At 57.7% G+C, this 22,981-nt stretch overlaps 10 protein-coding genes across 10 annotated transcripts; 3 read left to right on the forward strand and 7 right to left on the reverse strand.

Moving 5' to 3' along the window:
* Positions 1-113: 113 nt before the first annotated feature.
* Positions 114-1,512, reverse strand: GSP1 (GTP-binding nuclear protein GSP1/Ran). Its single transcript, XM_069368694.1, has 4 exons — positions 1,296-1,512; positions 1,115-1,207; positions 687-1,046; positions 114-631 (listed from the first exon to the last, which is right to left on the reverse strand). The coding sequence occupies exons 1-4, from the start codon at positions 1,356-1,358 to the stop codon at positions 500-502; spliced, it is 648 nt and encodes a 215-aa protein (XP_069234328.1). The 5' UTR covers positions 1,359-1,512; the 3' UTR covers positions 114-499.
* A 590-nt stretch (positions 1,513-2,102) lies between these two features.
* WHR41_00089 (uncharacterized protein) lies at positions 2,103-3,086 on the reverse strand (the record flags this gene model as incomplete). The annotated part of the gene is made up of 1 exon (XM_069368695.1): positions 2,103-3,086. One exon carries the CDS (start codon positions 3,084-3,086, stop codon positions 2,103-2,105), a length of 984 nt encoding a protein of 327 aa, XP_069234329.1.
* A 539-nt stretch (positions 3,087-3,625) lies between these two features.
* Positions 3,626-4,725, forward strand: WHR41_00090 (uncharacterized protein; the record flags this gene model as incomplete). The annotated part of the gene is made up of 2 exons (XM_069368696.1): positions 3,626-4,247; positions 4,299-4,725. The coding sequence occupies exons 1-2, from the start codon at positions 3,721-3,723 to the stop codon at positions 4,723-4,725; spliced, it is 954 nt and encodes a 317-aa protein (XP_069234082.1). The 5' UTR covers positions 3,626-3,720.
* Positions 4,726-4,767: 42 nt separating this feature from the next.
* On the reverse strand, positions 4,768-5,619 carry RPL20B (60S ribosomal protein eL20; the record flags this gene model as incomplete). Its single annotated transcript, XM_069368697.1, has 3 exons — positions 4,768-5,256; positions 5,349-5,533; positions 5,607-5,619. 3 exons carry the CDS (start codon positions 5,617-5,619, stop codon positions 4,918-4,920), a joined length of 537 nt encoding a protein of 178 aa, XP_069234081.1. The 3' UTR covers positions 4,768-4,917.
* Positions 5,620-6,022: 403 nt separating this feature from the next.
* On the forward strand, positions 6,023-8,031 carry WHR41_00092 (uncharacterized protein). Its single transcript, XM_069368698.1, has 3 exons — positions 6,023-6,662; positions 6,739-7,456; positions 7,549-8,031. The coding sequence occupies exons 1-3, from the start codon at positions 6,070-6,072 to the stop codon at positions 7,630-7,632; spliced, it is 1,395 nt and encodes a 464-aa protein (XP_069234084.1). The 5' UTR covers positions 6,023-6,069; the 3' UTR covers positions 7,633-8,031.
* A 105-nt stretch (positions 8,032-8,136) lies between these two features.
* On the reverse strand, positions 8,137-10,032 carry WHR41_00093 (uncharacterized protein). Its single transcript, XM_069368699.1, has 4 exons — positions 9,143-10,032; positions 8,749-9,091; positions 8,422-8,697; positions 8,137-8,364 (listed from the first exon to the last, which is right to left on the reverse strand). Exons 1-4 carry the CDS (start codon positions 9,322-9,324, stop codon positions 8,332-8,334), a joined length of 834 nt encoding a protein of 277 aa, XP_069234083.1. The 5' UTR covers positions 9,325-10,032; the 3' UTR covers positions 8,137-8,331.
* Positions 10,033-11,401: 1,369 nt separating this feature from the next.
* WHR41_00094 (uncharacterized protein) lies at positions 11,402-12,241 on the reverse strand (the record flags this gene model as incomplete). Its single annotated transcript, XM_069368700.1, has 1 exon — positions 11,402-12,241. One exon carries the CDS (start codon positions 12,239-12,241, stop codon positions 11,402-11,404), a length of 840 nt encoding a protein of 279 aa, XP_069234086.1.
* Positions 12,242-12,805: 564 nt separating this feature from the next.
* On the reverse strand, positions 12,806-13,894 carry WHR41_00095 (uncharacterized protein; the record flags this gene model as incomplete). Its single annotated transcript, XM_069368701.1, has 1 exon — positions 12,806-13,894. The coding sequence occupies one exon, from the start codon at positions 13,892-13,894 to the stop codon at positions 12,806-12,808; it is 1,089 nt and encodes a 362-aa protein (XP_069234085.1).
* A 1,711-nt stretch (positions 13,895-15,605) lies between these two features.
* On the forward strand, positions 15,606-16,523 carry WHR41_00096 (uncharacterized protein; the record flags this gene model as incomplete). Its single annotated transcript, XM_069368702.1, has 1 exon — positions 15,606-16,523. The coding sequence occupies one exon, from the start codon at positions 15,606-15,608 to the stop codon at positions 16,521-16,523; it is 918 nt and encodes a 305-aa protein (XP_069234088.1).
* A 1,369-nt stretch (positions 16,524-17,892) lies between these two features.
* Positions 17,893-22,028, reverse strand: WHR41_00097 (uncharacterized protein; the record flags this gene model as incomplete). Its single annotated transcript, XM_069368703.1, has 3 exons — positions 17,893-20,292; positions 20,350-21,117; positions 21,988-22,028. 3 exons carry the CDS (start codon positions 22,026-22,028, stop codon positions 18,927-18,929), a joined length of 2,175 nt encoding a protein of 724 aa, XP_069234087.1. The 3' UTR covers positions 17,893-18,926.
* Positions 22,029-22,981: the final 953 nt, after the last annotated feature.

Consider the following 22,981-nt stretch of genomic DNA (forward strand, 5'->3'; position numbering starts at 1 on the left):
AATAGGAGGTTCTCGTCTAATGAGGCTTGTCTTACGTCGCTTGGGGACCAAGCTTTGCGAGTGCTGAGTCGCCAAACCCAGTAATGAGAACCATTAATGAATACATGTGAACGTTTGAGGGAAAGAACCTTGTTCGCGTCTCTCGTTATCGGTATCAAGAAAGTAAAGAAATTCTTTCGTCGAAGCTCACAAGCAGCCAAAGGCTTCGTTGCGGGCTCCGCCTCAGTTTATGGGGAGAAGAAAGGTCAATAAGTCAAAAAAGCAGCCCTAGCTATCCATCCGCTCGCTCGCTTTCCTCCGCGTGTGCCAACGGCAGCAGGGACGCTCGCTGATTCCGTCGTAAAGATATATTCAGCCGCTGTCGCTTTCTAATGCTAATTTTGGTTGGGTTTGCCATTCTCGTGCCCCAACAGCCGGTTTTCTTGCTGGCTGCGGGGTGTCATCATCTTCACTGCCGTCGTGGCGAGCCGGACAATGTGGGAGGTTGGTGACGAGTTGTTTACAAGTCGGCGTCCTCCTCGTCGGGCAGCGGCATGTTGGCGGCGGCCTCCATCTCCTTCTGGTAGGCGGCCATGGCCTCCTGGTCGACCTGAACCTCAGGGGGAGCAAGGGCGGGAGCGGCGACGAACTCCTGCAGAGGAGGTTAGTGCTGTGATTTTGAATGGAGCTCAGTCCGGCTCGCTTACCAAAGTCTGGTTGCCGACCAGCTTCCTCGCGAGCCACAGGAAGGGCTTCTCGAAGTTGTAGTTGGACTTGGCGGAGATGTCGTAGTACTGGAGGTTCTTCTTGCGGTGGAAGGTGATGGTCTTGGCCTTAACCTTGCGCTCCTTGACATCGACCTTGTTGCCGGTCAGGACAATGGGGATGTTCTCGCAAACGCGCACCAGGTCGCGGTGCCAGTTGGGGACGTTCTTGTAGGTGATACGGGAGGTGACGTCGAACATGATGATACCGCACTGGCCGTTGATGTAGTAGCCGTCGCGAAGACCGCCGAACTTCTCCTGGCCCGCGGTGTCCCAAACATCGAACTGGATCTGACCCAGGTTCTGAGTTCATTCGTTAGCACGGTTCTCTTGTGCGCGTTCTGCGACTTCTAGGATCGGGCGATGCGTACGGTGGAGAAACCGAGAGGGTGGACTTCGACACCGAGCGTGGCGATGTACTTCTTCTCGAACTCACCAGTCAAGTGACGCTTGACGAAGGTGGTCTGTGATGTTTATGTCAGCTGCTGCTCTGCTTCTTGGTCGGAGCACGCCCAAAGCGTGCAACCGCCGGATCTAATCGCGTATGCTCACCTTGCCGGTACCACCATCACCGACCAGGACCAGCTTGAAGGTGGGAGTCTGCTGCTCAGCCATCTTGAGGACGTGTGTGGGCGCGAAAGTCGCGATATGGGTTCGTGAAGAGGTTGTGTGTGCTTGGTTCGGGCAAGAGCCGGGGTATCGAGGTTGTGGCTACGAGTGGGTGTGGTGTAGCACGTGCGAGGCGGTTCGTGAGTGTTTGGTGGGGGTTGGCAGCGTTTTCAGAAACAACTTGGTGAGGGATAACGCACGGACCGGTTTGGGCAAAGGCAGCGGCGGCCGCTGCCGCCTCCTTGAAAACCCCACCACGCCCACCAGCATCATTCACTGCCCGCCAGAACGTGACCGCCTTTTCGTTCACTACTTCCTCGGCAATAAGCCGTGCTCAACCTGCTTGTCACTCACTGCCTGCATGCAAGATGACAAAGCAACTCTCGATTGCTGCCACGACCATTCAGACATGACAAGTCACTGAAAACACGGCGATAGTGGCGTCAAGCCATAGCAACCGTACTGTAATCCCGGCTGAAAGCGGAGCGCAAATGATGTGACGGCATAAACATAAGGTAGGGCTGAGGGGCTGAGTCTTGTTTGAAGGAAGCCTGCACATGTCACGTTTGCATGTACCGTGCCATACGCCTCGATCTCATGCCTGGCCAACACAGCAATTGAACGAAGCACAACACCGTCTCAAGCAGGAGTCATGTGAAAAGAGATCACTGACTTGGTCAGCAATTTCAGTATGGTTCACCTGTGCCTTTTATTCACGTGCACATCGGCATGATGATACATATGCCTCCGTCACTGCCTCGCTGGCGCCTTGATACCCAACAGCGACTCCGCGTTCTTGTAAGCGATCAAATCCAGCTGCTCCTTCGTCACCATCCCGCTCGCTTCGAGCTTCTGAATCCAATCTAGCCCATCCTCATTCCTCGCAAAGGGATAGTCAACGCTATACAGGACGTGCTCGACAGGAGTGTTCGCCAGAATGGTAGCCATCGGCGCCAACCCCCAAACACCGCTTGTAGTAATCCACAAGTTCTCCTTGTACACAGTGGCAAAGTCCCGCTTAATGTCGCCCCAACGACGGCTCAGCACGGAGATTCGTTCTAACATGAAGGGCAGCATCTCGCCAAAGTGACCCACGATGATCTTGAGCTTTGGAAGCTTGTCGAAAAGCCCGCTCGCGAACAGACGCAGGAAGTGAAGCCCGGTCTCCGTGTGCCAGCCCCAGCCAGACGCAGAGAGTGAGCGAGAAGCGCCATCGGTGAAATTGCCTTCATACCGTCGGCCCATGTCGTCGGAGGGCCATGTCGGGTGGATATATATAGCGACGTCGAGATCATGGACCTTCTGCCAGAAAGGAAGATACTCAGGTCCATCGTAGTATTGTCCCAGAACGTGGTTGTCGATCAAGGCACCAACGAAACAGTGCTGCTTGACCGTGCGCTCCAGCTCTTTGGCTGCTTCCTCAGGCTGAGCCATGGGCAGAACAGCGAAGCCAGCAAAGCGAGTCTGGTTGTCTGCTACAGCTGCTGCAAGCTGATCGTTCGCCTCGACGCATTGTTGTGGAGTGGGAGCACCAGGCGTTGGCGCATGTGAGATGACTTGAAATGAAACCTTGCCAGCGTCCATGTCGCTCAGACGAAGGTCCGAGAGGTTCTTGAGTTTGGACTCCAGGCTGGGGACATGCTTGAATTGTTCTACATAGGCTTTGTCCATGTTCGAGCTGACCGAGCTTGAGAAGAAGTGCTCCTCGAGCGTGATCAGAGGCGGAGGCGTCATGTTGCTTTTGGTTTGTTGCTGGTACTTCGTTCTGAGCTAGGTGTGGTATCAAGGTGTTCGGCAATGCAGCAAAGGTGGGCGGGTCTAGTCATGTATACTTTGATGGATCGTCTCAAGTCTTGAATCTTATGAGACGATATGCGTATCAAGAATAAATGTGATGAAGAAGTCTTCGCTGCGGAACACGGATGACCGTCAGGAATAACAATACATGGCTTCTAAGTGCAAGCGGAATCTCGCAGCTTATGCCCGTTCGCTCATCGTCTCCACAGATCACCACTGCGCACCTTCTCGCAGGCCGGGTCCCCCATTGCATCCGAAGTCCCGAACGAGCATCAATTCTCCCACAATCACGGTGGAGATGTCTATCGGGGGGTTAATTTGGCAATCTTCCAAATTCCCTGCCTTTATCACTAAAAGCAGAATGCCTGGCGTGCTGCTGACAGGCGTGTGGGATGCCGAGGTACAACGCCTCCTCTTTCTCCACGTCCAGCATCAATAACCGCCTCAAAGGATGGTAACCGATGGTCCACTCGTCCTTGGGAAATAATATAATCTGTAGACAGGGGCTACTGCTTTGGAACATTGAACAACCCACTGTCAAGAAGCAACGTCCATCTACCAACTACCAAAGATGTCATCCCACCCAACCCAAATCCCCATCCCGCCATCGTACAAAGACCTCCCCTTCAAAGAAATTCGCCTCTCGCACATCCCAGAAGACTCACCATCGGCGACACCCATAATCCTCATAACCCTCTATCGCCCCAACAAATACAATGCGTTCACCGACACCATGATGACCGAGCTCGTTGAAGCCTTCACGCTCATCGACGTCGACCCGCGCGTAAAGTGCGCCATAGTAACGGGCCACGGGAAGATCTTCTGCGCCGGCGCAGATCTCGAGACGGCTTTCCAGGGCGGCGAGGAAGCGGTGCGAGAGCATCGTGATGGAGGCGGCAAAGTCGCGCTAGCGGTGCAGAGGTGCCGGAAGCCGGTCATTGGGGCGCTGCAGGGTAGTGCTGTGGGAATTGGGATTACGATGACGCTGCCGATGAGCATTCGGATTGCGTGGGAGGGCGCGAAGATTGGCTTTGTGTTTGCGCGTAGGGGTTTGGTGATGGAGGCGTGCTCGTCGTATTTTTTGCCTAGGCTGATCGGGTAAGTGAAGGCATCGTTCTTGCTCTGCGGTCTGATCTGACAATGTGCCAGGATGTCGAAAGCGCTTCATCTCACGACGACTGGCAGCACGTATCCGGCCTCTCACCCACTGCTGAACTCCCTTTTTTCGGAAACCTTGTCGTCTCCAGACCAAGTGCTGCCTCGGGCCATCGAGATTGCGAACGAGATTGTCCAGAACACATCGCCGATTTCGACCTATTTGATGCGTGAGATGATGTATCGCGACGCTGGCTCTCCTGAGGGCCAACATCTGCTCGACTCACGGATCATCTATGAAATGTTCAGCAGCAAAGACAACAAGGAGGGGGTCAAGGCTTTCCTTGAGAAGAGGCCAGTCAAGTTTGGGGGAACAATGCAACACGATGCGCCTGGAGCATACCCTTGGTGGGAACTGGTCGATACAACGAATCGTCCAGTGCCGGAAGGCTACCAATTCAAGTCGAAGTCGAGACTGTAGATAACGAAACAAGGGTATGAACGAAACATTGACAATTGCAAGCGTGGAGAATGGGGTGGTCTGAGAATATTTTTGGTGCTACCTATCGTACTGTAATCCATATGCGAGAGGTGAACACGTTCTGCAAACCAAGCCACCCGGCGTACCAAAGCAGCGGTCTCATCAACACCTTGCCCAGGAAAGACGATACGTCTAGAAGAAGGTAGAGGGGCGGGTGGCGGAGAAGACCTTCTTGCCGCCCTTCTTCGGGGGGTTGCGGTGGGGCAGAGGGAACTTGAGGTCCTTGGCGAGGAGCTGCTTGATGTAGGGGCGGCGGATGTCCTCGGTCTTCTCGACCTCGACGACCTTCAGGATGTGGATAGTCCGGAAGCGAGCGCGGTGGCGGGCGGCCATGTCCTGGTAGAGGGACTCGACTGCGTCGGCGCGGGTCATCTCGCGGTACTCACGGTACATGTTGTGGGTACCAGAGCGAGAGTCGTAACGGATCCAGATACCGAAGGTCTTGACCTTGAGAGGGTGCTTCTCGTGGATCTAGTAGCGACTTTAGTATCGCGAAAGTTTGATTTCGGACTGTAGAATGGAGTCGCACGCGACACGTGCGGCCCTTTCCACGGCAGACATACCTCGTTCAGGCTGACGATCTCACCGTTGGCCTTCTTGACCTTGCGGAGCTTGGCGAGGAAGTACCAGAAACGGCTCTTGGCAACAACGGTGTTGGGAGCGAAGATACGCATGCGGTAGAGCTTCGGGGTGGGCTGAGAGTCAGTGGGCAGATGGCGCCCAATGACCTGGTACTCCTGCAGGCGACCTGTTGGGCAACAGAATCAGCGCTGTCTTACGGACAGTTTTATGCAGTGGCTTTTGTTTTTAGATTTCCGAACGAGCGACCGTCATGACAGTGTGTTGTGTGTGCATTGTTTAGCCTTCACCCTGCTCAGGTCTTGCTCGTGTTCCGCCTCTTTCAGCCCATAGTGAAATTTCGGTGCAGGAGCGCGCTCGCTGCAGTGCCGACACGGAGAGATTGCTTACCCATCTGAACATTTTGTTAGTATGCGATTGCGTTTAAGATACTGCGCAGTACTCACTGTGATGTTTTTGGCGGCGGCGTCGGGTTTCGGTGGTCGCTGGTCGCTTGTCGAGGAAGCGTCTTCGACTTCGAAAAGTGCGAAATAACGCAGTGCCTGGCGTTGTGGGGATGCAAGTGCGGCTAGTCCCTTCCGCTTGCCTCGCGCCGTAGCTTAGCCGAAATGTCAGCCTCAGGCTACCACGCGCGTTGACAACGCCAGCGTCGCGAACAACAGACATTCTATCTTGGGCACCGAAGCTTGCAGCCTGTCGTCGACCATGGATGCGATATTTGAAGACTTCGCTGCAGCTTACGCCGTAGAGTCAGGATATGGTCTTGCGGCGACCATCTCGCCCGTCCCGCCTAAGCACGATCCCGCCCGATTCTACAGCCTCCATCGCAGCGCCAATGCATTCTCAGTGCAGACCGAACTACGTTCCAAGCTGCAATACAGCCCCATTGTTCAGCTCGACAAGCAGGAGGCTACGGCTTGGCTGGAGGTATTCGTCGCCTTTCACAAACTCACAGGCGTCCTGTTGAGCGCCGAGGAAGCCGAGAATGCCGGCCGTGAGACCGAGGCGAGGTGGGGCCAAGTGTATGAGGTCTGGAAAGAAGTTGTCAATGCGCTTGTGAAGGGATACCAGAGCGGCGCATTCTATGCCTGGACGATACCCTGTCTCTACGTGGCCGGTAAGTATCTGCGCATCTTCGCCATCAAAGCCGACGACAGTGCTGCAGCACAGAAGGGCAACGGCTTTGCGTACGGTGGTATCCAAGAGGAAGATGCTTTTGGTACTGGCGGCAAAAACGAAAAGCTTGAGGATGCCGCTAGACAGATCAACCGCATTTTCGGCCTATGTGTCAGTGATCGGTACGTAGACAGCGCGCCAGAATTCCTCAAGCCACATGTAGAAGACGATGGCTAAGGTAGGTCTCTCTCTTTACAGTGCTCCGCTCGAGGACTCACGCAAATGGGCTCTCTACTATGTCACCAACCTCCTCTTCAAGACGTATTTCCGTCTCAACAGCATCTCCCTTTCGAAAACTATCTTGCGCTCCCTCGCCGCCACTTCTTCCGACATGCCGACTCTCGAATTATTTCCCAAGTCGCATCAAGTCACCTACAAGTACTACCTTGGTGTGATCAATTTCCTCGAAGAAGACTACGCGCGCGCCGAGGAAGAGCTTGAAACAGCATATGGCATGTGCCATGTTGGTCAAAGCAAGAACAGGCAACTCATCCTCACCTACTTGATCCCGACGAAAATGATCACCAAGCACCAGCTTCCATCACGTGGTCTTCTACAGGCTCATCCCGCACTTTCGGCATTGTTCACTCCTATCTGCACTGCTGTTCGCACTGGCAACATCAAAGCTCTGGACGATGCACTCGCCATCGGCGAAGCAGAGTTTGTCAAGCGTCGAGTCTATCTCACACTCGAACGAAGCCGCGATGTGACGATCCGCAACTTGTTCCGCAAGGTCTTCATCGCTGGTGGTTTCATGCCGCTCAAGGAGGGAGAGACAACACCGATGCGGCGGACGAGAATTCCGATCTCTGAGTTTGCGACTGCAATGTCGATCGCTGGCGCTGAAGTGAGCGACGGTGAGGGAGGCATCGACAGCGACGAGATTGAGTGCGCCATTGCGAACATGATTTACAAGGTGAGTCTTAGTGCTTTTCGTCCCGTGCCATCCCTCAGGCAGCCTGGACAGGTTTTCTCCAATGGCAGATAATCACGCTGACCTCATTCCAGGGGTTTATGAAAGGTTACATCGCCCGCGAGCACGGAATGGTCGTCCTTAGTAAGGTCGGCGCGTTTCCAAACACCGGCGTGTGAAGCTAACCCCGGAATCCGACCCGATCATGAATCCAATGACACGTTCACATGACTACTGACCTGAAGCGGTAGAAATGCTGGTTTTATTGGCTGCGACTTCCAACTCCGGAATTCCTCATTGATGCCAGAATGTGCTTTGAGAACGGGGCATCGTCCCCAACCGTCTCTGAAGAAGCGTCTTGCAACACTCGTCTGTCCGAGCAGAAGTCTGAGATGAGATCATCTATGGATGACTGAGAACGGCTAATATCATCGTGACAGCATGATGGTAACGATCAACCAAGACTTTGCTGGGACAGGTGCATGAAGGCCACCTTGAAAGTGGATCACGACTACATAGAATTAGCTATTTCAGCTAAGACAAAGTATGGTGACAGCTTCATTCTGTACCCTAGTGAATCGCTCCGGACCTTCCTTCGTTCCCCCTCAGCTTTGGTGAAGTCCATTTGCAGACAAGCATTTTCGGACGTGCAACACAGTGCTGCTTGCGGGCTTTTATGCGCATGCAGCATATAATAGATGGCATTATGAAGAGCTTGCTTAATGGTAGACGTACACATTGTCTCAAAAAGTCGAAAGTCTAAAAGCACAAACAGACACAATTTGGTAAGAAACGCGCCCCGAGGAGCCAAAGTTATCGATACAGCGAAACAAAGGAGATCCTTCAGTAACCCGCGAACAGTGCCGAGCCGACCCCCATCAGCGCTTTGCCTTCGACGCCGCAACGTCGTCCTTCAACTAAAGTCAGCCAACCATCTAGCTTACTAAATGACGACATGAGGCACTCACCAGATGCTCAACCATAGCAACAAACAGATCGAACCACAGCGGTGAACCCCCAGCCATCATCTCCGCTTGCATCGTGCCGCTACGCTTGAAGGTAGCGCGGCTGCGGATGATGAGCGCGAGGTAGTGGGCGCGAAGACTCGAGTCGCTGGCGGGAGTGTGGCTGTATGCGAAGCGGGCGGATGCCAGGATGACGCTGGTTTGCACGCCGGATTGGAGGCCTTGCTTTTTGAGAGCGAGGGCTTGGAGGTGTGGGAGGGAGAAACGGAGGGCGGCGCACTACGGTCGGTCAGTAGGCTGAGATGAAGGCTTGGGGGTTAGAGTACTGACATAGATGGCAGTGTCCTTTAGTATAGGCACATCGTAGCCTGAGTGCTGGATCGTAACCTCCGATGTACTTTTCCTGCTTTCGTTGGTCGCGAGGTAGAAGCTGGTGCGTTTCTTGTCATAGCCGATCTGAGGTGTGTAGTCGCCTTTGTAGAGGTACTCCAGCACCGCTGAGAATACTTCGGGCTCTTCATAAGTCAACTCGATACGCTTGTTGGCGGTTTCGAAGAATTGTTCTCGGCAGGCTTGGGCGAAGTAGGGAGACTTGCTCAGTACGTCTTCGTGAGCAGCGAACAGACGTTGAGCTTGTCCGACGCAGATTGTGACGATGGCTGAGTTGAGTGGTCTGCGAATGTCAGCAGTTGGTCTCGAAGATGCTGTATCCGAAGGTACTAACGGAGATGCTGGGCCATATTGGCTTCGTTGCGACGATGGTGAGCCCTGAGTCGATGCTTGTGCAACGATCCTGCTCGTTCTGTTCAGATCTTTGAACGACCTCTGTTTCTTGTTACTCGTCGCTTTTCCAGCTCGATATCCGAAACTCTCTCGGTGTGACCGGCTCCTGCTTGATGAGAACATGTCTTCGATGATATGAGTTGGTTGGGTCGTTCGAGACAACGGAAAAGGCAAAACCCGAGAGGAAATGTGATCTGGGACAGAAGGTAGAGATGATATATATCTGCTTCGCTAGCCAAACACCCACGGCGAGAGGAGGCCCGAAGGAATTAAACCACCCTCGCAATCACCCACCCGCACCAGCGTAGCATCCTTCTCCCTTATGACCGCGAGCGACCACTGCAGATCTGCCCCCATCCGCCCTCAGCGCCGACGGAAGGCAAACGCAGACACCACTCTCGGCACCACGAAAGCAGACACCAGGACTGTCGGGCGACCGCGGTCGGGCCTGCACGCACTGAACGCGTGTCCAATAAAGGCGCCTCGCGAACCCCACGCGATATCACGGGACCGCGCGAAGGCGGTGGTGGAAAGTCAATTTGTGCCGCTCCTCGCCTAGCGCTGCTGCGGTCAGGGTGGCAGCCGTTCCGATAGAATGGGTTGCAGGCTCGCACAGCCGACGTGGCGTGCAGGCGGCCGTTTCACTGCGTGCCGTGATCTGGAAAGAGAGCGGCGCTATCGCATGGGGTCCCGGGCTGGGGTATATGAGATGACCAAGACATGTGACAGAGATTCTCTCCTGCGACCAGGATGAGATATGAGATCAACAAGGCAACAGTCATGGAGTGGTCAATAGCTGGAGTCAACATTGATTCGTCATGTATATGGATAGCTTGGAGTGCACGTTCAAGGTTGATGAAGCAGGCAGAGGCAACAGCCGGGCCAAGGCGCTAGCCATGCAGGCACTCTATTGCTGCAAGGGACGACAGAAGAGTCACTGCGGGTACCATGACTGACTATGTGACATGTGCTTGATTCAGGTTTGCACTTCAGCTAGTCTTTCTACCAAAGGTAAAGTTGTGTCTGTGTTGCATGCGCCAGACGGGAAGCAGCAACACCCTCGATGGCCTCATTCCTCAGGGTGCTCATCTTTGATCAGGATCGCGTGATCAGGCGCGCTCAGCTGCTTGGTCTCCGAAGCGATGACCTTCTCTAACAGCACTTCCATCAGCTGCTGGGCCAAAATCCCACCCTCGGTCTTGATCTCGTCGACCGTCCTCAGCTCGATCATCTGTGGTAAGAGCTCTGCTAGCCTCTTCTTGATCAGCTGCCCTAAGCTGCTCTCCCGATCACCACCAATTCCGTAGTGAAACCGAGCACCAGCCAAGAATACAGGGATGCTGATATTTTTAAATCCGTCAATGTGAGCCAGTATGCCCAATTCGAGACTCTTGATGGAGAGCAGTTTGCTGAACCTGTAGAGGTAGACCAGTTCCAGCAGATCGCTGCGTACCGTATATGGAATATCGAGCGGGCGGAGGTATCCGGTGGTGAGATAACGTATGGTCTGGGTAACGCATTTCCTTGGCCGATTTACTGTGTCGGAAATCAGGATGTCAAATTTGTCTTGAGCGGTTGCAAGCTTTTCGTCGAGCTGTTGCTTGTATAATGGAATGCAGCGAATGACGCTCTCGGGGACGTAGTATTCGTGGCTCTTGTTCGAGTCGGGTGCCTTGACGGAAAGTCACACCCAACGCTGGTTTGAGAATGTATCATGACTACATGGCGTCAGGAAGCACTCCACTTGCTCGGAAGGAATAACAGCTCGCATACGTTGCCGAAGCAGCAGATTCCATGTCGGTAGGCTCTCCTTGCTCCACTGTGCGCCGGCGCTTTGTAGCTAAAGAAGACATTGTGACAGACCACAGTTGGTGGGTTGGTCAAATGTTGGGAGCGGTGCGACGAGCGGTGCGGTGAGCACAGTCGGGGTGTTGATAGAAAGACTCGACGTTGTTCATGTAGTTGGCTCATGTAAGGTGGACGAGATCATGCTGTGTGAGGAAAGAACGGCTTACTACAACTAGGACTTCGCGCCTGCACAGTATGCATGAGTTTCCTCCAAGCTTTACGGCACACCAAAACCTCGATGCAACATCCAAACATCTATCTCCCGCAAATTCATTCTCCCTCTGTGATTCTTCGATCACGCTATTCTCGCCTTGACTCTTTGGATTAGCCTGAGCATGCTAGTTCCTCCACGTCACTCCTTTTTGATCGCCTGCTTCCGCCCGTGGCAACACATCAAGACCTCAAAAAGCACCGTCTTCAAAACCCCTTTCTCGGCGTTCATCCGTTCCATAGTCGATTTGTCCAGCTTGGCCGAAAACAGCGTAGTCAGCATGCGTTGGAGGACATTTCCCACCGGAGAATCAGGCGCGTGCACAGCGAGGTCGCCATCCTTGTCCCCTGCATAAACGATCTTTGCGAAGTCGAGTAACTGGCCCGCGGACAGGCTCGGGCTCCCTTCAATGTGAGCAAGGACATCGTCGCTGAGCTTCGGAAGCCCAAGCGCGGCGCTGACAGCAACCATACGCAAGAGCATCTTCAGCAATTCCAGCACGTTTGCGGCACCGGGATCAATGGCCGGCAGAGGGCTTCCGCCGACGTAGCAAAGGGCTTGCGAAAAAGCGGCCAGGTCATATGGGCCCTTGTCTGTGATTTCCATGGGCTGGCCGACGTATGAGATGGTGCCTGATTTCTTTTCGAGCTCCGCCCTGTATTTCGGGATGCGCTGGAGAACGTGCGTGTGGAGCACGAAAGTCATTCCACGTTTGCGTTTGATAACGGCATTCGTTTTTTCGTTTAATTCCACGTAGTACACCTTGGTCTTGAGACAGATGAAGCCATGAGGATTTGGCGGGTCGCCGGCAGGCAAGTCATCATCGTCCGAAAGCTCGTCGGCATTGTGTATCTTGGTTCCGTTACCACACTTGCGTTTGGTGGCCTTCGATCCTGCAGTCTCTTCGGTGCTCTCACGCTTCCGTTTCCCATCCTGCTCGTCCTTGTTGGTACTGACGAGTGCGAAGATGCGGGACAGCATTGGACTGTATTGGACGGGTGCTTTAGGCGTTGTAAGCGTTGCTGATTGCTGTGACGAAAGATTGATGTTTTTCGTTGGATTCGAAGAATGGAACGATGATCAAAGAAGGGGTTTCAGTTGGTATAAGTCTCGGCGGTCTCAGCAAGGACGCCGGGGCTGCCTGACCGTTCATTCTTGCACATGATGAATGAATGGCCTCATGATTCTGTGTTGCCAAAAAAGTCGTTCGAGTCACCGGGAATATGCGCGTGCGTGAACCCCAAAAGAGCTAAGTCGACAAAACTGTCTGCAAATGACACGTGCTTCAATGTTCATACCAGATCGCGTAGGTCTGCCAATGGTCTGAGTCCAGCAAGTCGTACGTCTTCATACTAGTTTGGGATTGGCACAGCCGTGAAAGCGTCCAGGAGAAACTCGCGAGGCGTTCCGAGTGTCGCTTACAGCTCGCATCACGTGAATGAAGCACGTTGCTTTTGAAAAGACTGTACCGCAAGTGATGAACAAGCGGTCTCAGCCTCACTCTCACTCGGAATCAATCTTTCACTCAGTGAACCTTCAGACCACTCAGTACGGCGCGAACCTCTCACCCTCCTTCTTACTCTTCCTCTTCACCTTCTTTGACCCACCCGCCTCCCCCTTACCCCTCTCCTCCTTCGTCCCCTCCCCAAGCGCCCACAACCTCACCATCCCATCCTCACCACAACTCAATACCCTCCCCTCATCAACAAACCTCAAATCCCTCACAACCTCCTCCCCATGCGCTCCCGGCAAATCAACTCCCTCCCCAAACTCCCACCCCCGCCCCTTGAGCTCCACAACCCTCAGCGTCCTCTTCTCATTGTGCCCGCACGCGACCACGGGATTCCCCAAAAACGACTCCCGCAGCACGTCGATCACGTACATGCAGTCCAGCTCGCCCCTCACGTCCCCGAACTCCTTCACCGGCAGCGCCTCCTCGTCCGCCGTCCCCGTCTTCTCCAGCCCGTACACCCACAGCTGCTCGTCCGTGCTGAGCGCGAACACCTGGTCTTCGGCCAGGAAGCCCGCGCAGTGCACCGCGCTGCGCGGGTTGAGCACCTGCTTCAGCGCGTCCTCCTCGTCGGCGACCTCCGCGTCGAAGACGGAGACGAGCCCGTCGGTGGATCCCGAGAGCAGCAGGCTGCGCTGCGTCGGGTGCCACTGCAGCTGCGTGATGGAGTCCGTGTGGGAGTCGACGAAGCTGCGCAGGGGCGGCGCGGCGGGGTCGCGCAGGTCGTAGACGAGCACGCTGACGTCGCCGAGGCCTTCTTTTGTGCTCTCGGTGCCGGCGGCGAGGAGGTGGCCGGCGCACGCGAGGGCGGAGAAGCCGGCGCCTTTGGGCTCGCGGAGCTCGAGGGTGGGTTTGGGCGAGGCGCTGCGCGGGTCCCAGAGGCGGATGAGGCCGTCGCGGCCGGCGGTTATGAGGGTTGTGCCGTCTGAGGCGGTCGTGAGGCAGGAGATGCCGGTGTGGGCGGACGCGTAGGTCCGGACGGGCTTGAGGTCTGGAAGGCTGAAGATGCGAAGGGAGTCGTCGGAGCCGATTGTGGCGAAGTCGGCGCCGGTGCGGGCGAGGGTGTAGAGGTAGGTGTCTGGTGGTGTCGAGAGGTTCGACTCGGCGATTTGTTTTGCGGGCATTTCACTGAAGTTGGTGACTTTTCGGACGATTGGATTAAAATATGTTGATCGCCGTCGATCGACACGTTGGAAGGCTGTCGATGATTCGAAGTGTCTTCTGCCCGCTTTCTCCTCTTGATCAAATGACCTGCAGTTCAAACTTTTTTCGCTAATAATTGGAGCGTGTTAAAGATTGTACGACAGCCTCGAAGAACGGATCCTACGATCAACCCGTAACATATATTTTGGAGTGTTCAATCGAGATTATGGATGAATCAACAAAGCTTTGACGTCCTACAATTTCTCGATACACGGCAAGACCGCGGGAAGGAAGAAAGTGAGGTCGGCGTCGGGCGCCGAAAAAGAACCCCACCGAGCCAATCAGCGCTCAGCAGACCGCACTCCGGGCTGACAATTCGCCTATACTGCGGCGGACAAGGACGTACATATGCGAGACAACGCTCGTCTCGAAGGCGGGGCAATGCTCGGTTGCGTGCGAACGCATTAGCGCCGTGTGTCATGGTACTGTAATATTGCCGCGACATGCGCGGGATGTCGCACAGCACACGGGAATAATGCCAGCGAGCGGTGAGGTCCGGGGCGTCTACGGAGCAGATGTCGCACGCATTGCGCTGGATGTGGATTTGATACGGCGCGTGAGACGCAGACGGCTGTCAGATGTCCTCTACTGCAGCGCTCGATCATCCCGAGCCGCTCGACGTGGTCCAGCCAGTGGAGCTTGGGCGCGGCCTGCTTCACTAAGGCGCTGTCGCGTCGGGCACGGCATATGGGAGAGTGGAGGTGCTGCATGTGGTTGAAGACGTGGTGTGCACGGAGCATCGGATGGGAAAGTGGTCACGTTGCGCGCGTGCACACGTGAACTCTGAACGACGCATGGCGGCGCGGAGAGCGGGCTGAGGGTGTGAAGTGTGGTGGCGTGGGTGGACGCCGCAGTGCGAACAGCCTCGCAGCACGAAGCCCAAAGACCATCGCGAGCAGCCGATCGAGCGCTTGCTGGCGGCCCGCGGCGTGAGCGGCGGGCGAGATTGGCGGGGATGGTGGAGGGAGGATTGGGCAGGCGATGCGGCGAGACTGATGAGACGAGCAGAGCCACCGCCTGGCTCGTCGAGCCCGCCGCGCTGGCTCGATGGCGGATGGCGGATGGCGTTGTCGCGGCCTCTGCGGCGAGCCAGCCCAGCCAGTCGAGCCCGTCGAGCCAGTCGCTGCAGTCGCTGCAGTCACTCCTCCGCCAGCCGAGCGCGGGTCTGGGGCCCTGCAGCGCGACCTGGCGCCCAGTCCACGCCGCCTTCCTGCCTGCCCTGCTGGCCCTGCCCCGACCGGCCTGTCCTGCTGCTGCTGCGGTCAACGCTGATTTCTCTCAACTCCTCCTCCTTCTCCTTCTCCTTCTCCTTCGCTTCTTCCTCCTTCCTGCTTCCCCTCGTTTGACAAGATCCGCACCACCGCCATCTCCGCTACCACCACCAGTGTCCTCTCCTCCTTCACCCCTGTCGGTCTGGACCCCACCCACTCTCTCCGCCCTCCCACACTCCCACAACGCCTCGGTCACCCTCTGCTCGCTCCAGCCAGCCGCCCACTCAGCCAGCCAGTCAAAGCGCCACACCTCCCGTCGCTCTCCGTGTCCGTCTGCGACGCTTGACACGCGAAAACAGTCTCTGCTCCCGTTTTGACGGTCTAAGAAAACACACATTTCCCATATCTTGACCCGGCAAAAATGCGCCGCCAGACTCCCATCGCACACCTGCTCTACTCGCATCTTTTCCCGCGCCCTACCGACGACGATCCGCCCTCCTTCGCCGCTCACCTGGCCAAAAACCTCGTTCAGGAAGTCCGCCGCGAAGTCAACGAGTTCTACGGCGAGCTCGTCACCATCGAAGCCAAATACCCCGGCCTCGACTACTGCTATGGTCCCCACCGCATGCGGCTCGGCCGCTTCGAGCACCACCGCCGCCTCTTCGCCGTCTTCGACGAGCTGAACCTGACCTACCAGGAAATCCAGGATTTCTGCTGCTGGGAGGGCACGCGCTGGGCTCGCGAGCGCTACGAGAAGGATGAGGGCGTCACGATCGTGGATACCACAGCGAACGAAATTCGGCCATACGTCGACCGCAAGCTGCGCCGGTCTGCCGCTGGCCGCGCAGAAGACGCCGAGCACAGGAGAGGGAGCATCACGCGCAAGACGGACATCTCGGTCGTTTTCCAGGACGCGCCCCGAGCGGCCGGCAGGCGCAGCAGGGCACATCAGCCGCAAGCGGCAGTTTACATTCCTACGACTGGCGACGGCCCCGAGCAGGACGACGGGCGAGAGCCAGAAGATGACGAGGACACCAACATGTCCGACTCTGCGTCCGACGCGACCGCCTCACCCCTACCACCTAGCGAAGAAACCGGCTCGATCGAATGGCACCGCGCGCGTGTGGAGGCGCTAGAGCGATCACGCGATGCGGTGCTGCGCGATCAGCTGCAGACCGCGCTGGCGCAGGGCGTGCCTCTGACGCCGGAGCAGGAGCAGATGCTGAAGGAGCAGCACGAGCGGAGCGATTCGCAGGCACTGGACGTGGCGAGGTCGGTGTGGTATGGGCAGCGCGCGCTGAACGGCGAGGCGAGCACGTCTGCCCGCGCGGCTGCTTGAGAGCAGCGAGATACGACAGGCGGCGATCTTCACTTCTTGCGCGAAGAACGCCTCCACGAAACGACAACGACGACGGCGCATCGCACCAACACCACTAGATGCTCCCGCTCACCTCGCCCAGATCATCTCATTTTTCCTCTTGGACATCTTTGATTTCTGGCAATTAGCAAGGCGCTGGGACATGAATTTCTCTCCCTGTTTTATTTTTCTTTTTTTTTCCCGTCTTTCCATTTTCCTGCCCGCATTCACGGTCTTCTCCTCGCCTTTACTTGCGGCTTCTGTCATGCGGTCCAGCGGCGCTAGTCGGCAGGGGAGAGTCGGGTGGGGACACAACGAAACGTGCGAAGCATACACAGCGCGCAGCAGCACACGTGGATCACGGCGTACGAGCGAGCAGCACCAAAACATCTTCAGCTTCATCTTGGGAGAATTTTCTGCGTTATTGTCGGAGGGGAAGGGCGATCGAGCAAAGCTGTGACATGACGAACAAGCACACAGCAGCAGAGGCGGGCTTCACGAGCCCGCCCACCTCAGCAGCGGACGAAGACGGCGGACCGCTGGCTAGACAGGGCACTTTACCTTACCTTACCTTACCTTACCTTAGCCACGAGTAGTGAAAACCATCTTCACTTCCAAACCAGCACCTGCGCCGCTCTGAAGACAGAGACCTCTCTCATCGTCGTGCAACGCGGCCTTCCAGCGCCTCGCGCAGAGCCCACTCTTCCAAACCAACAGCCCCTCACAGCCACACCCACATCCACCCTCCGCACCCTCTCTCTCCCTTCCAAGCCTAAAACCCGCCCATCCCGCGAGACAAACCCCCCATCCGCCCTCCCCCAGCCCAAACACCACACACCTCACCCACCCCACCCCCTTCCACGCCAGCACAAGCCAGCCCCCTCGCACGCGTCACGAGCCCTGCGCCCCGGCAGGAGCAGGCGCACCTCACAGCCCTGGCCCTGAAGCAATCTGCAGCACAGCATAGACTAGAAGGTCTCCGGGACGGCGGTTCCCAGCGGGTTTTGGTCCGCTGCGGTTTGACTCTGGAGTGGTGGTGCGGAGGAGGGCGTTGGCTGCGCGAGCGGGACGGAGAGGGAGGGAGGGAGGGAGGGGGGCGAGTTGTGTGTGGTTCGCTGCTGTTGGGATTGGGGCGGGAGAGATAGATGGATGTGCGGGCGGGTTAGAGGCAGCTGGGAGCTGGGAGCTGGGAGGGAGGGAGGGCGAGAGGCTGGGCGGTGGGTGGGTGGGTATTGAAGCGTCGTGGATTTTCTGCTGGACTGCGACTTGACTTGACTTGGGTGAGGTAGAGCTGCAGAGTCTGGTATTAGAGCAAGACGGACGTTGGAACGGAGAAGAGATGGAATCTGAGTATGAACGACGACGAAAGCTCTAGGATTTCCTTTTGCCTCGACCAGCAGAAAAGGCGACTGCGAAGCGATCTATAGACAGGCGGAGAGAGCAAAGAGGCAGAAGCAAAGCCGTGAGGCCTTCCTCGCTCCCTCCCTCCCTCCGAACCAACGACAACATGTAGTACTAGAAGAAATCTTTTAAGGCGCACGGGAACCCGCTGCGCCGGTCCTTCTAACGAAAAGCCCTGTATTCATAAAAGCGTGCGTGGCGAGTACCGAAAAATGAACAAAACAATAGCAAGCAAAGTCTCCCCGAGCGCCGAGCATGATCCCCAAGCAAAAGCAAAAGAAGTACAAATGTCATTCTCGAGCGAAATTTTATCGATCGCGCTGCTGTCGCGTGATCGGAAGCCCAAAACAAAACTTGAAACGCCGGTGAGCGGAGCGCCGGGTGGAAAAGCAAGAAAAGGCGAGGGTATTCCAAGACTCGCCGGCGCGGATGGTGTATCGTAGGTCGCGGCCCCAGTGAAGAGGGCGGACGACCCGGGCCAAAGAGAGAGGAGCGGACAATAAAAGACCGCACCTTCGGGTATCATAAGACAGGAGACATGGAAGGCAACACGGTTGCTCTCTCGAAGCGGAAAAAAAGACGGCAGGATTCGAAAAGCCATCCGCAAGAGTCGAGGCGCCTCGCGGAGGCGATCGAAGGTCCATCCGTCGTCTCGTGCGGCTATTCGTGTGCGTGCCGCACGCGAGCAGTTGTGGCCGAGTGGCGCGGTGATACATGCATGCATGCTTGTACCGAGCGCACGATATCGCCTGGCATTGCACAGCTATTGCTGTCGTATAGTCCTCTCGGGGAGCATGGCGACGCCTCCGCGCCGCCGAGAGCGGTGAGTAGTGATGTCTGCATTTCGGCGCACCTAAGGCCGCATGAGGCACGTAGACGGGGCTAGCGCCAAACTGAGTATGCAGGGTGCGAAGTGGTGCGGCTGCACGCCGTGACTCGCGGACCAAGCGCTAGCATGCATGACCACGCAAGCATTGAAGCGCCTCAATAACCGACGCCGGTTGCCATGCCGGTCAGTCCAGCCCCTGCCACATTCACGCTCATGCCCTGCAAATTGTTGGGCATGCCTGGAACGTTTTGCGGATTGAGCTTGAACTCCGGGTTGCAAGGCGGAGAATGTTGTCGGTGGTACTTGAGGCCGTTCAAGTTCTTGTAGCGCTTCCCGCACACCTCGCAGCGATATGGCTTCTCTTTCTCCATGCCGACGGTGCCCGGGTAGGGAATAGACGTCGCTGGGTCGACGATCGAGAAAGTGCCGTCGGGGTTCTCCTTCAGCTGTTGATTTTGGTGACCGTGTTGCTTGTGGTACTTGAGACCGTTCTGGTTCTTGTATGCCTTCTCGCAGCCGATGACGGGACACTTGAAGGGCTTGATCTCTTCTCCCACAAAGCCGCCTACGCCAGCAAGGCCGTTGAGAAGCTGGTTCTCGCGCACGCGCTTGGCGATCTCGCTGTTGTTGGCGAGGGCAGAGGCAGGGAAGCCTTTGTTGCCGTATCCTTGCTTGCTCAACAGACGCTTGGCAGGGTCATCGATGGTGCCAGAGCCACCGTTGGCCATATCTGCAGCGCTGACGTCGTAGTTGCCTTGCATGAGCTGGTTGTAGTCGATGTTGTTGAGGTTGCCAAGCTGGCTGTAGTCGATGTCTCCCTCTCCGGGAGTGCCCGGGGCGGAAGAATCGGGCGTCGCGATGCGCTGAGCCGCACTGAGAGTGGGTGTGTTGACCGATGAAACGGTAGGGTTGTTCTGGTAATTGAAGTTTTGAGAGTTGGCGTGTGGCGTCGACGCATCAGCGGAATTGAGACCTTGGCCCTGGAAGGCGTTGGCGATGTTGATATTGATTGGCGGAGCTCGAGGTTGCTGGCGGCCAAACTGAGGTTGTGGCTGAAACTGCGAGCCCTGAGGTTGCTGCATTTGGGATGCGGGCATGCCGTCATCCATCTCCATATCGTCGAGGCCGTCGAAACCGCCCATGTGGTCGTTATGTTGGCCGTTGAATAGCGGCGACGCGTTGGGCTGGAAGCTAGGCTGTGGCTGCGCGTATTGCGGTTGAGGCGTGCTGTGCGAACTCTGCGCTTGCTGTTGGACCGCCTGGGCAGTGCTCGAAGCGTTCGCAGCGCGGCTGCTGGGATATTGCTGATCTCTGGGTGTCCGTCCCATGGTCTGGTTGGGTTGTGCTGCGTGCGCCTCCTCGTAGTGCTGCAAGAGCTCGTGCATCGAGTCGAGACGGATGTCGCAGCAGACGTAGTCTTTCATGTAGTTCGCCTCCATCTTCGGGAGGTAGGACGACGAGTGGAGGGAAGGCGGTTGGATGCCGTTGTGCAGCATGGGCGAAGTGCCGCTCATGAGGAGACTGCAAAGGCGAGTTAGCTGAGATTCGACGTGAAGGCTCGTCGGGCCGTAAACTCACTCGTCGCGGACGAAGCTGCCCATGGAAAGGCCGCCCCAGCTCATGCCGCCCATGAGGCTGCCGGAGAGCCCGACGTGGCTCTCGCGGCGGAAGCCCATGCCGTCTCGCACGGGGATGGCCTTCGCGCCGTAGGGTGTGGTGCTGAGCATGCTCACGGACTCTTGCCGCGGCTTGAGGTCGTTGCCGGGAATGCCGTCCATGTCCATGTCGGCGTCGGGCTGCGGCTGGCGCAGCTGGGATGTGAGGTTGGACTGCTGGTTGCGCGGCGGCGAGTTCGACGCCTGCCGTGGGGTGGCGATGTTTATAGGCGGGCTGGGCATGGTGTCGCCTGGGATGCGGATGTGCGGATAGTGGTCGCCGGGGAGGAAGACGGCGCCCGAGGCGGCGGCGTCGTCGGGGAAGAGGATGTCGTCGCTGCTGAACTCGTCGGCAGTCGCGAATGGATCCGCGGGTTTTTGCGGGCGGGACAGCAGCAGGGCCGGGGCGAGGCAGGCGTGGGTGTCGCTGTGGTGGTGGTGGTGGTGGGTGTAGTGGTGCGCCGCGTGGGGAGGAGTGCTGACAGGCGAGCTCTCAGCACTGCTTTCGCGTCCACTGGGCGGGTGGAGAGGCGGCGTCGAGAGAGTTGAGGAGGCCACGGTGCCGGTGGTGGTGGAGGATCTTTTGGTAATATAGCGGAGGGCCGGGCGGCGAGTCGGCGCTTGGGCTGAGTCGGGTGGAGTCACCGAGCGGGCTAGGGGCAGCGGGCGCGAGGCGGTACGTAAGGAGACGCTGGCAGGAGCATAGGGCGAGGCAAGTGCGCCTTGGGTTTGGCAGGCGCGGAGCGAGCAGGGCCGGGCACGGGCGCGGTGATATATCTGTGGCAGACGCCGCGGGCTGCTCGGCCTGCTGGGCTGCTGGGCTGGGACGACGGTCGACGGACGGCTAGTACATAGTGAACGACACGCTGCTGCTGCTGATCGACAGGCGGCGGGCGCGCATCGACAAGCGTCACCACTGCTGCTGCCCTCGCCGCCGCCTCGCCGCATCGCCGCGTGCGCCGATGCCTGAACTCTGCTGCTCGCGGCTGGCGGATGCGGATGGCGACGCAGGGCCAGCGCCGGCGGGCGCCAGAGGCTGCGCTGCGTAAGGTTACAGCTCGGCCGGCGCGCGTCCAATCACGCCGCCGCCTCATAGCCGAGCGCGCCAGAAGCTCGAGGCGGCGAAGTCAGTTGCGCGGGAGCGCAGGGTGAATCACTCCATCCGCCGTGCGTGTGCCAGAGCTGGCAGAGCCATGATCCGTCCGCATCGCGCATGCAGCTGCCAGGCTGATCCGCTCCCGCGTGGCGGGCCAGCGCCGGTGCAGCAGCGACGCCCGCCCTGCGCAGCCGCGTAGGCGCCCACCGTCCATGGCCGCCGTCTGGAGGGTGTGTACATTATGGATGGAGGCGAGGGAGGTACATCGCACACGTACCGCGGTGTGCTTCAGCTTAGCCTCGACCATTGCGCCGTCTGTGGGATCGACGTGCGGCGCGCAGGCAGGATGGACGATCCAGGCACGCATCGGCATGCCCTCCACCGCGGTGCCCTCACAACGCCGCATCGTCTGCCTGTCACCCGTGTCGTGAGGCCTGCTGCTGTGCACCTCTCCCTGCTACATACTGTGCCCTCAGCGCCTCCGTCCCACCGCCCACGCCGTCCATCGTCGCCACCTGCGCTCCCGAGCGCCTCCCCGGCGTCTGCCACGCGAGCTCGCCGACGCAGGCCCGTCTCCCAGCGCCGTGGTGTCCGTGACGCGCCCGCCCGACCGGCCACCCATGCCCGGCCCACTTGGCAGGCGATTTCCAGAAGCAAAGAAGACCCCCCCGGAACGCTTTCGTCGACGTCTGTGCGCGCCGCCGTCCCAGACGCACCCTGGCGTGCCTGTCGCCGCCAAATGAGGCCCGCCCGTCCTCGTCCTGCCATCCTGTGCCCTCGCTGCCCCCACCGACCCGACGCAGCTTCACCTGCAGCGTGCAGTCTTGCGCGTGCACGGCCTGTGAGCGCACGCGATCCCGCGCCCGCTGTCGCCGCTACTGTGTCGACAGAACCACCGCGCCCGTCAACATCACCCTTGGCTTCCTTCGACCCGACGTCTGGAGAGTCTCGCTCTGCAGCGCGATGCGTCGCCGGCGCCGCTTGCGAACCTCGGTATCGTCCGGTGTCTGTGAGACACCTCAACCGCCGTATGGGCGCTGGCCGATGCCCGAGCAGCATTAGCAGCATTAGCTTTCACGCCATTAATTGTGAGGTCACCGCTGCCTCTGTTTACAGGCATGCCCTGAGCAGCTCAGCTTGCCGTACTGCATGTCAAGCTGCGCGAGCGAAGTAAGCAATGACTCGCATCTTCACGAGTCGATCGCCCATCACGCGCGGGCACACGATGCGATGCGGCTGAAGCGTCGATTGTGACAGCGCGGTTGCTTCCTGGAGTCTGTTTCGTCCAACGTCGGCCAAAACTCGACGCCTTCGCCGACATTCATCCAAGGTTCACTAGGCGGCAGGCTTCCGCTAAAATGCCCGGCGCGCTGTGGACCAGCCGGGAGTCGGATGCACGAGCTCGGATTCGATCCATTTTATTGTTCCTTCTTCTTGGTCAACGGCACTTGCTCGCGTG

Source organism: Cladosporium halotolerans (assembly GCF_011745625.1).
Source record: "Cladosporium halotolerans strain TM138-S3 chromosome Unknown Sca1, whole genome shotgun sequence".
Classification (NCBI taxonomy): Eukaryota; Fungi; Ascomycota; class Dothideomycetes; order Cladosporiales; family Cladosporiaceae; genus Cladosporium; species Cladosporium halotolerans.

Coding starts and splice junctions, on each gene's coding strand:
- GSP1 (XM_069368694.1), bottom strand. CDS start 1,358: ATGGCTGAGCAGCAGACTCCCACCTTCAAGCTGGTCCTGGTCGGTGAT. Junction 1,047..1,114: donor ACCCTCTCGGTTTCTCCACC/GTACGCATCGCC, acceptor GAATGAACTCAG/AACCTGGGTCAGATCCAGTT. Junction 632..686: donor TGGTCGGCAACCAGACTTTG/GTAAGCGAGCCG, acceptor CCTCCTCTGCAG/GAGTTCGTCGCCGCTCCCGC.
- WHR41_00092 (XM_069368698.1), top strand. CDS start 6,070: ATGGATGCGATATTTGAAGACTTCGCTGCAGCTTACGCCGTAGAGTCA. Junction 6,663..6,738: donor GGCCTATGTGTCAGTGATCG/GTACGTAGACAG, acceptor CTCTCTTTACAG/TGCTCCGCTCGAGGACTCAC. Junction 7,457..7,548: donor TTGCGAACATGATTTACAAG/GTGAGTCTTAGT, acceptor ACCTCATTCCAG/GGGTTTATGAAAGGTTACAT.
- WHR41_00093 (XM_069368699.1), bottom strand. CDS start 9,324: ATGTTCTCATCAAGCAGGAGCCGGTCACACCGAGAGAGTTTCGGATAT. Junction 8,698..8,748: donor TAAAGGACACTGCCATCTAT/GTCAGTACTCTA, acceptor GACCGACCGTAG/TGCGCCGCCCTCCGTTTCTC. Junction 8,365..8,421: donor TTGCTATGGTTGAGCATCTG/GTGAGTGCCTCA, acceptor CTTTAGTTGAAG/GACGACGTTGCGGCGTCGAA.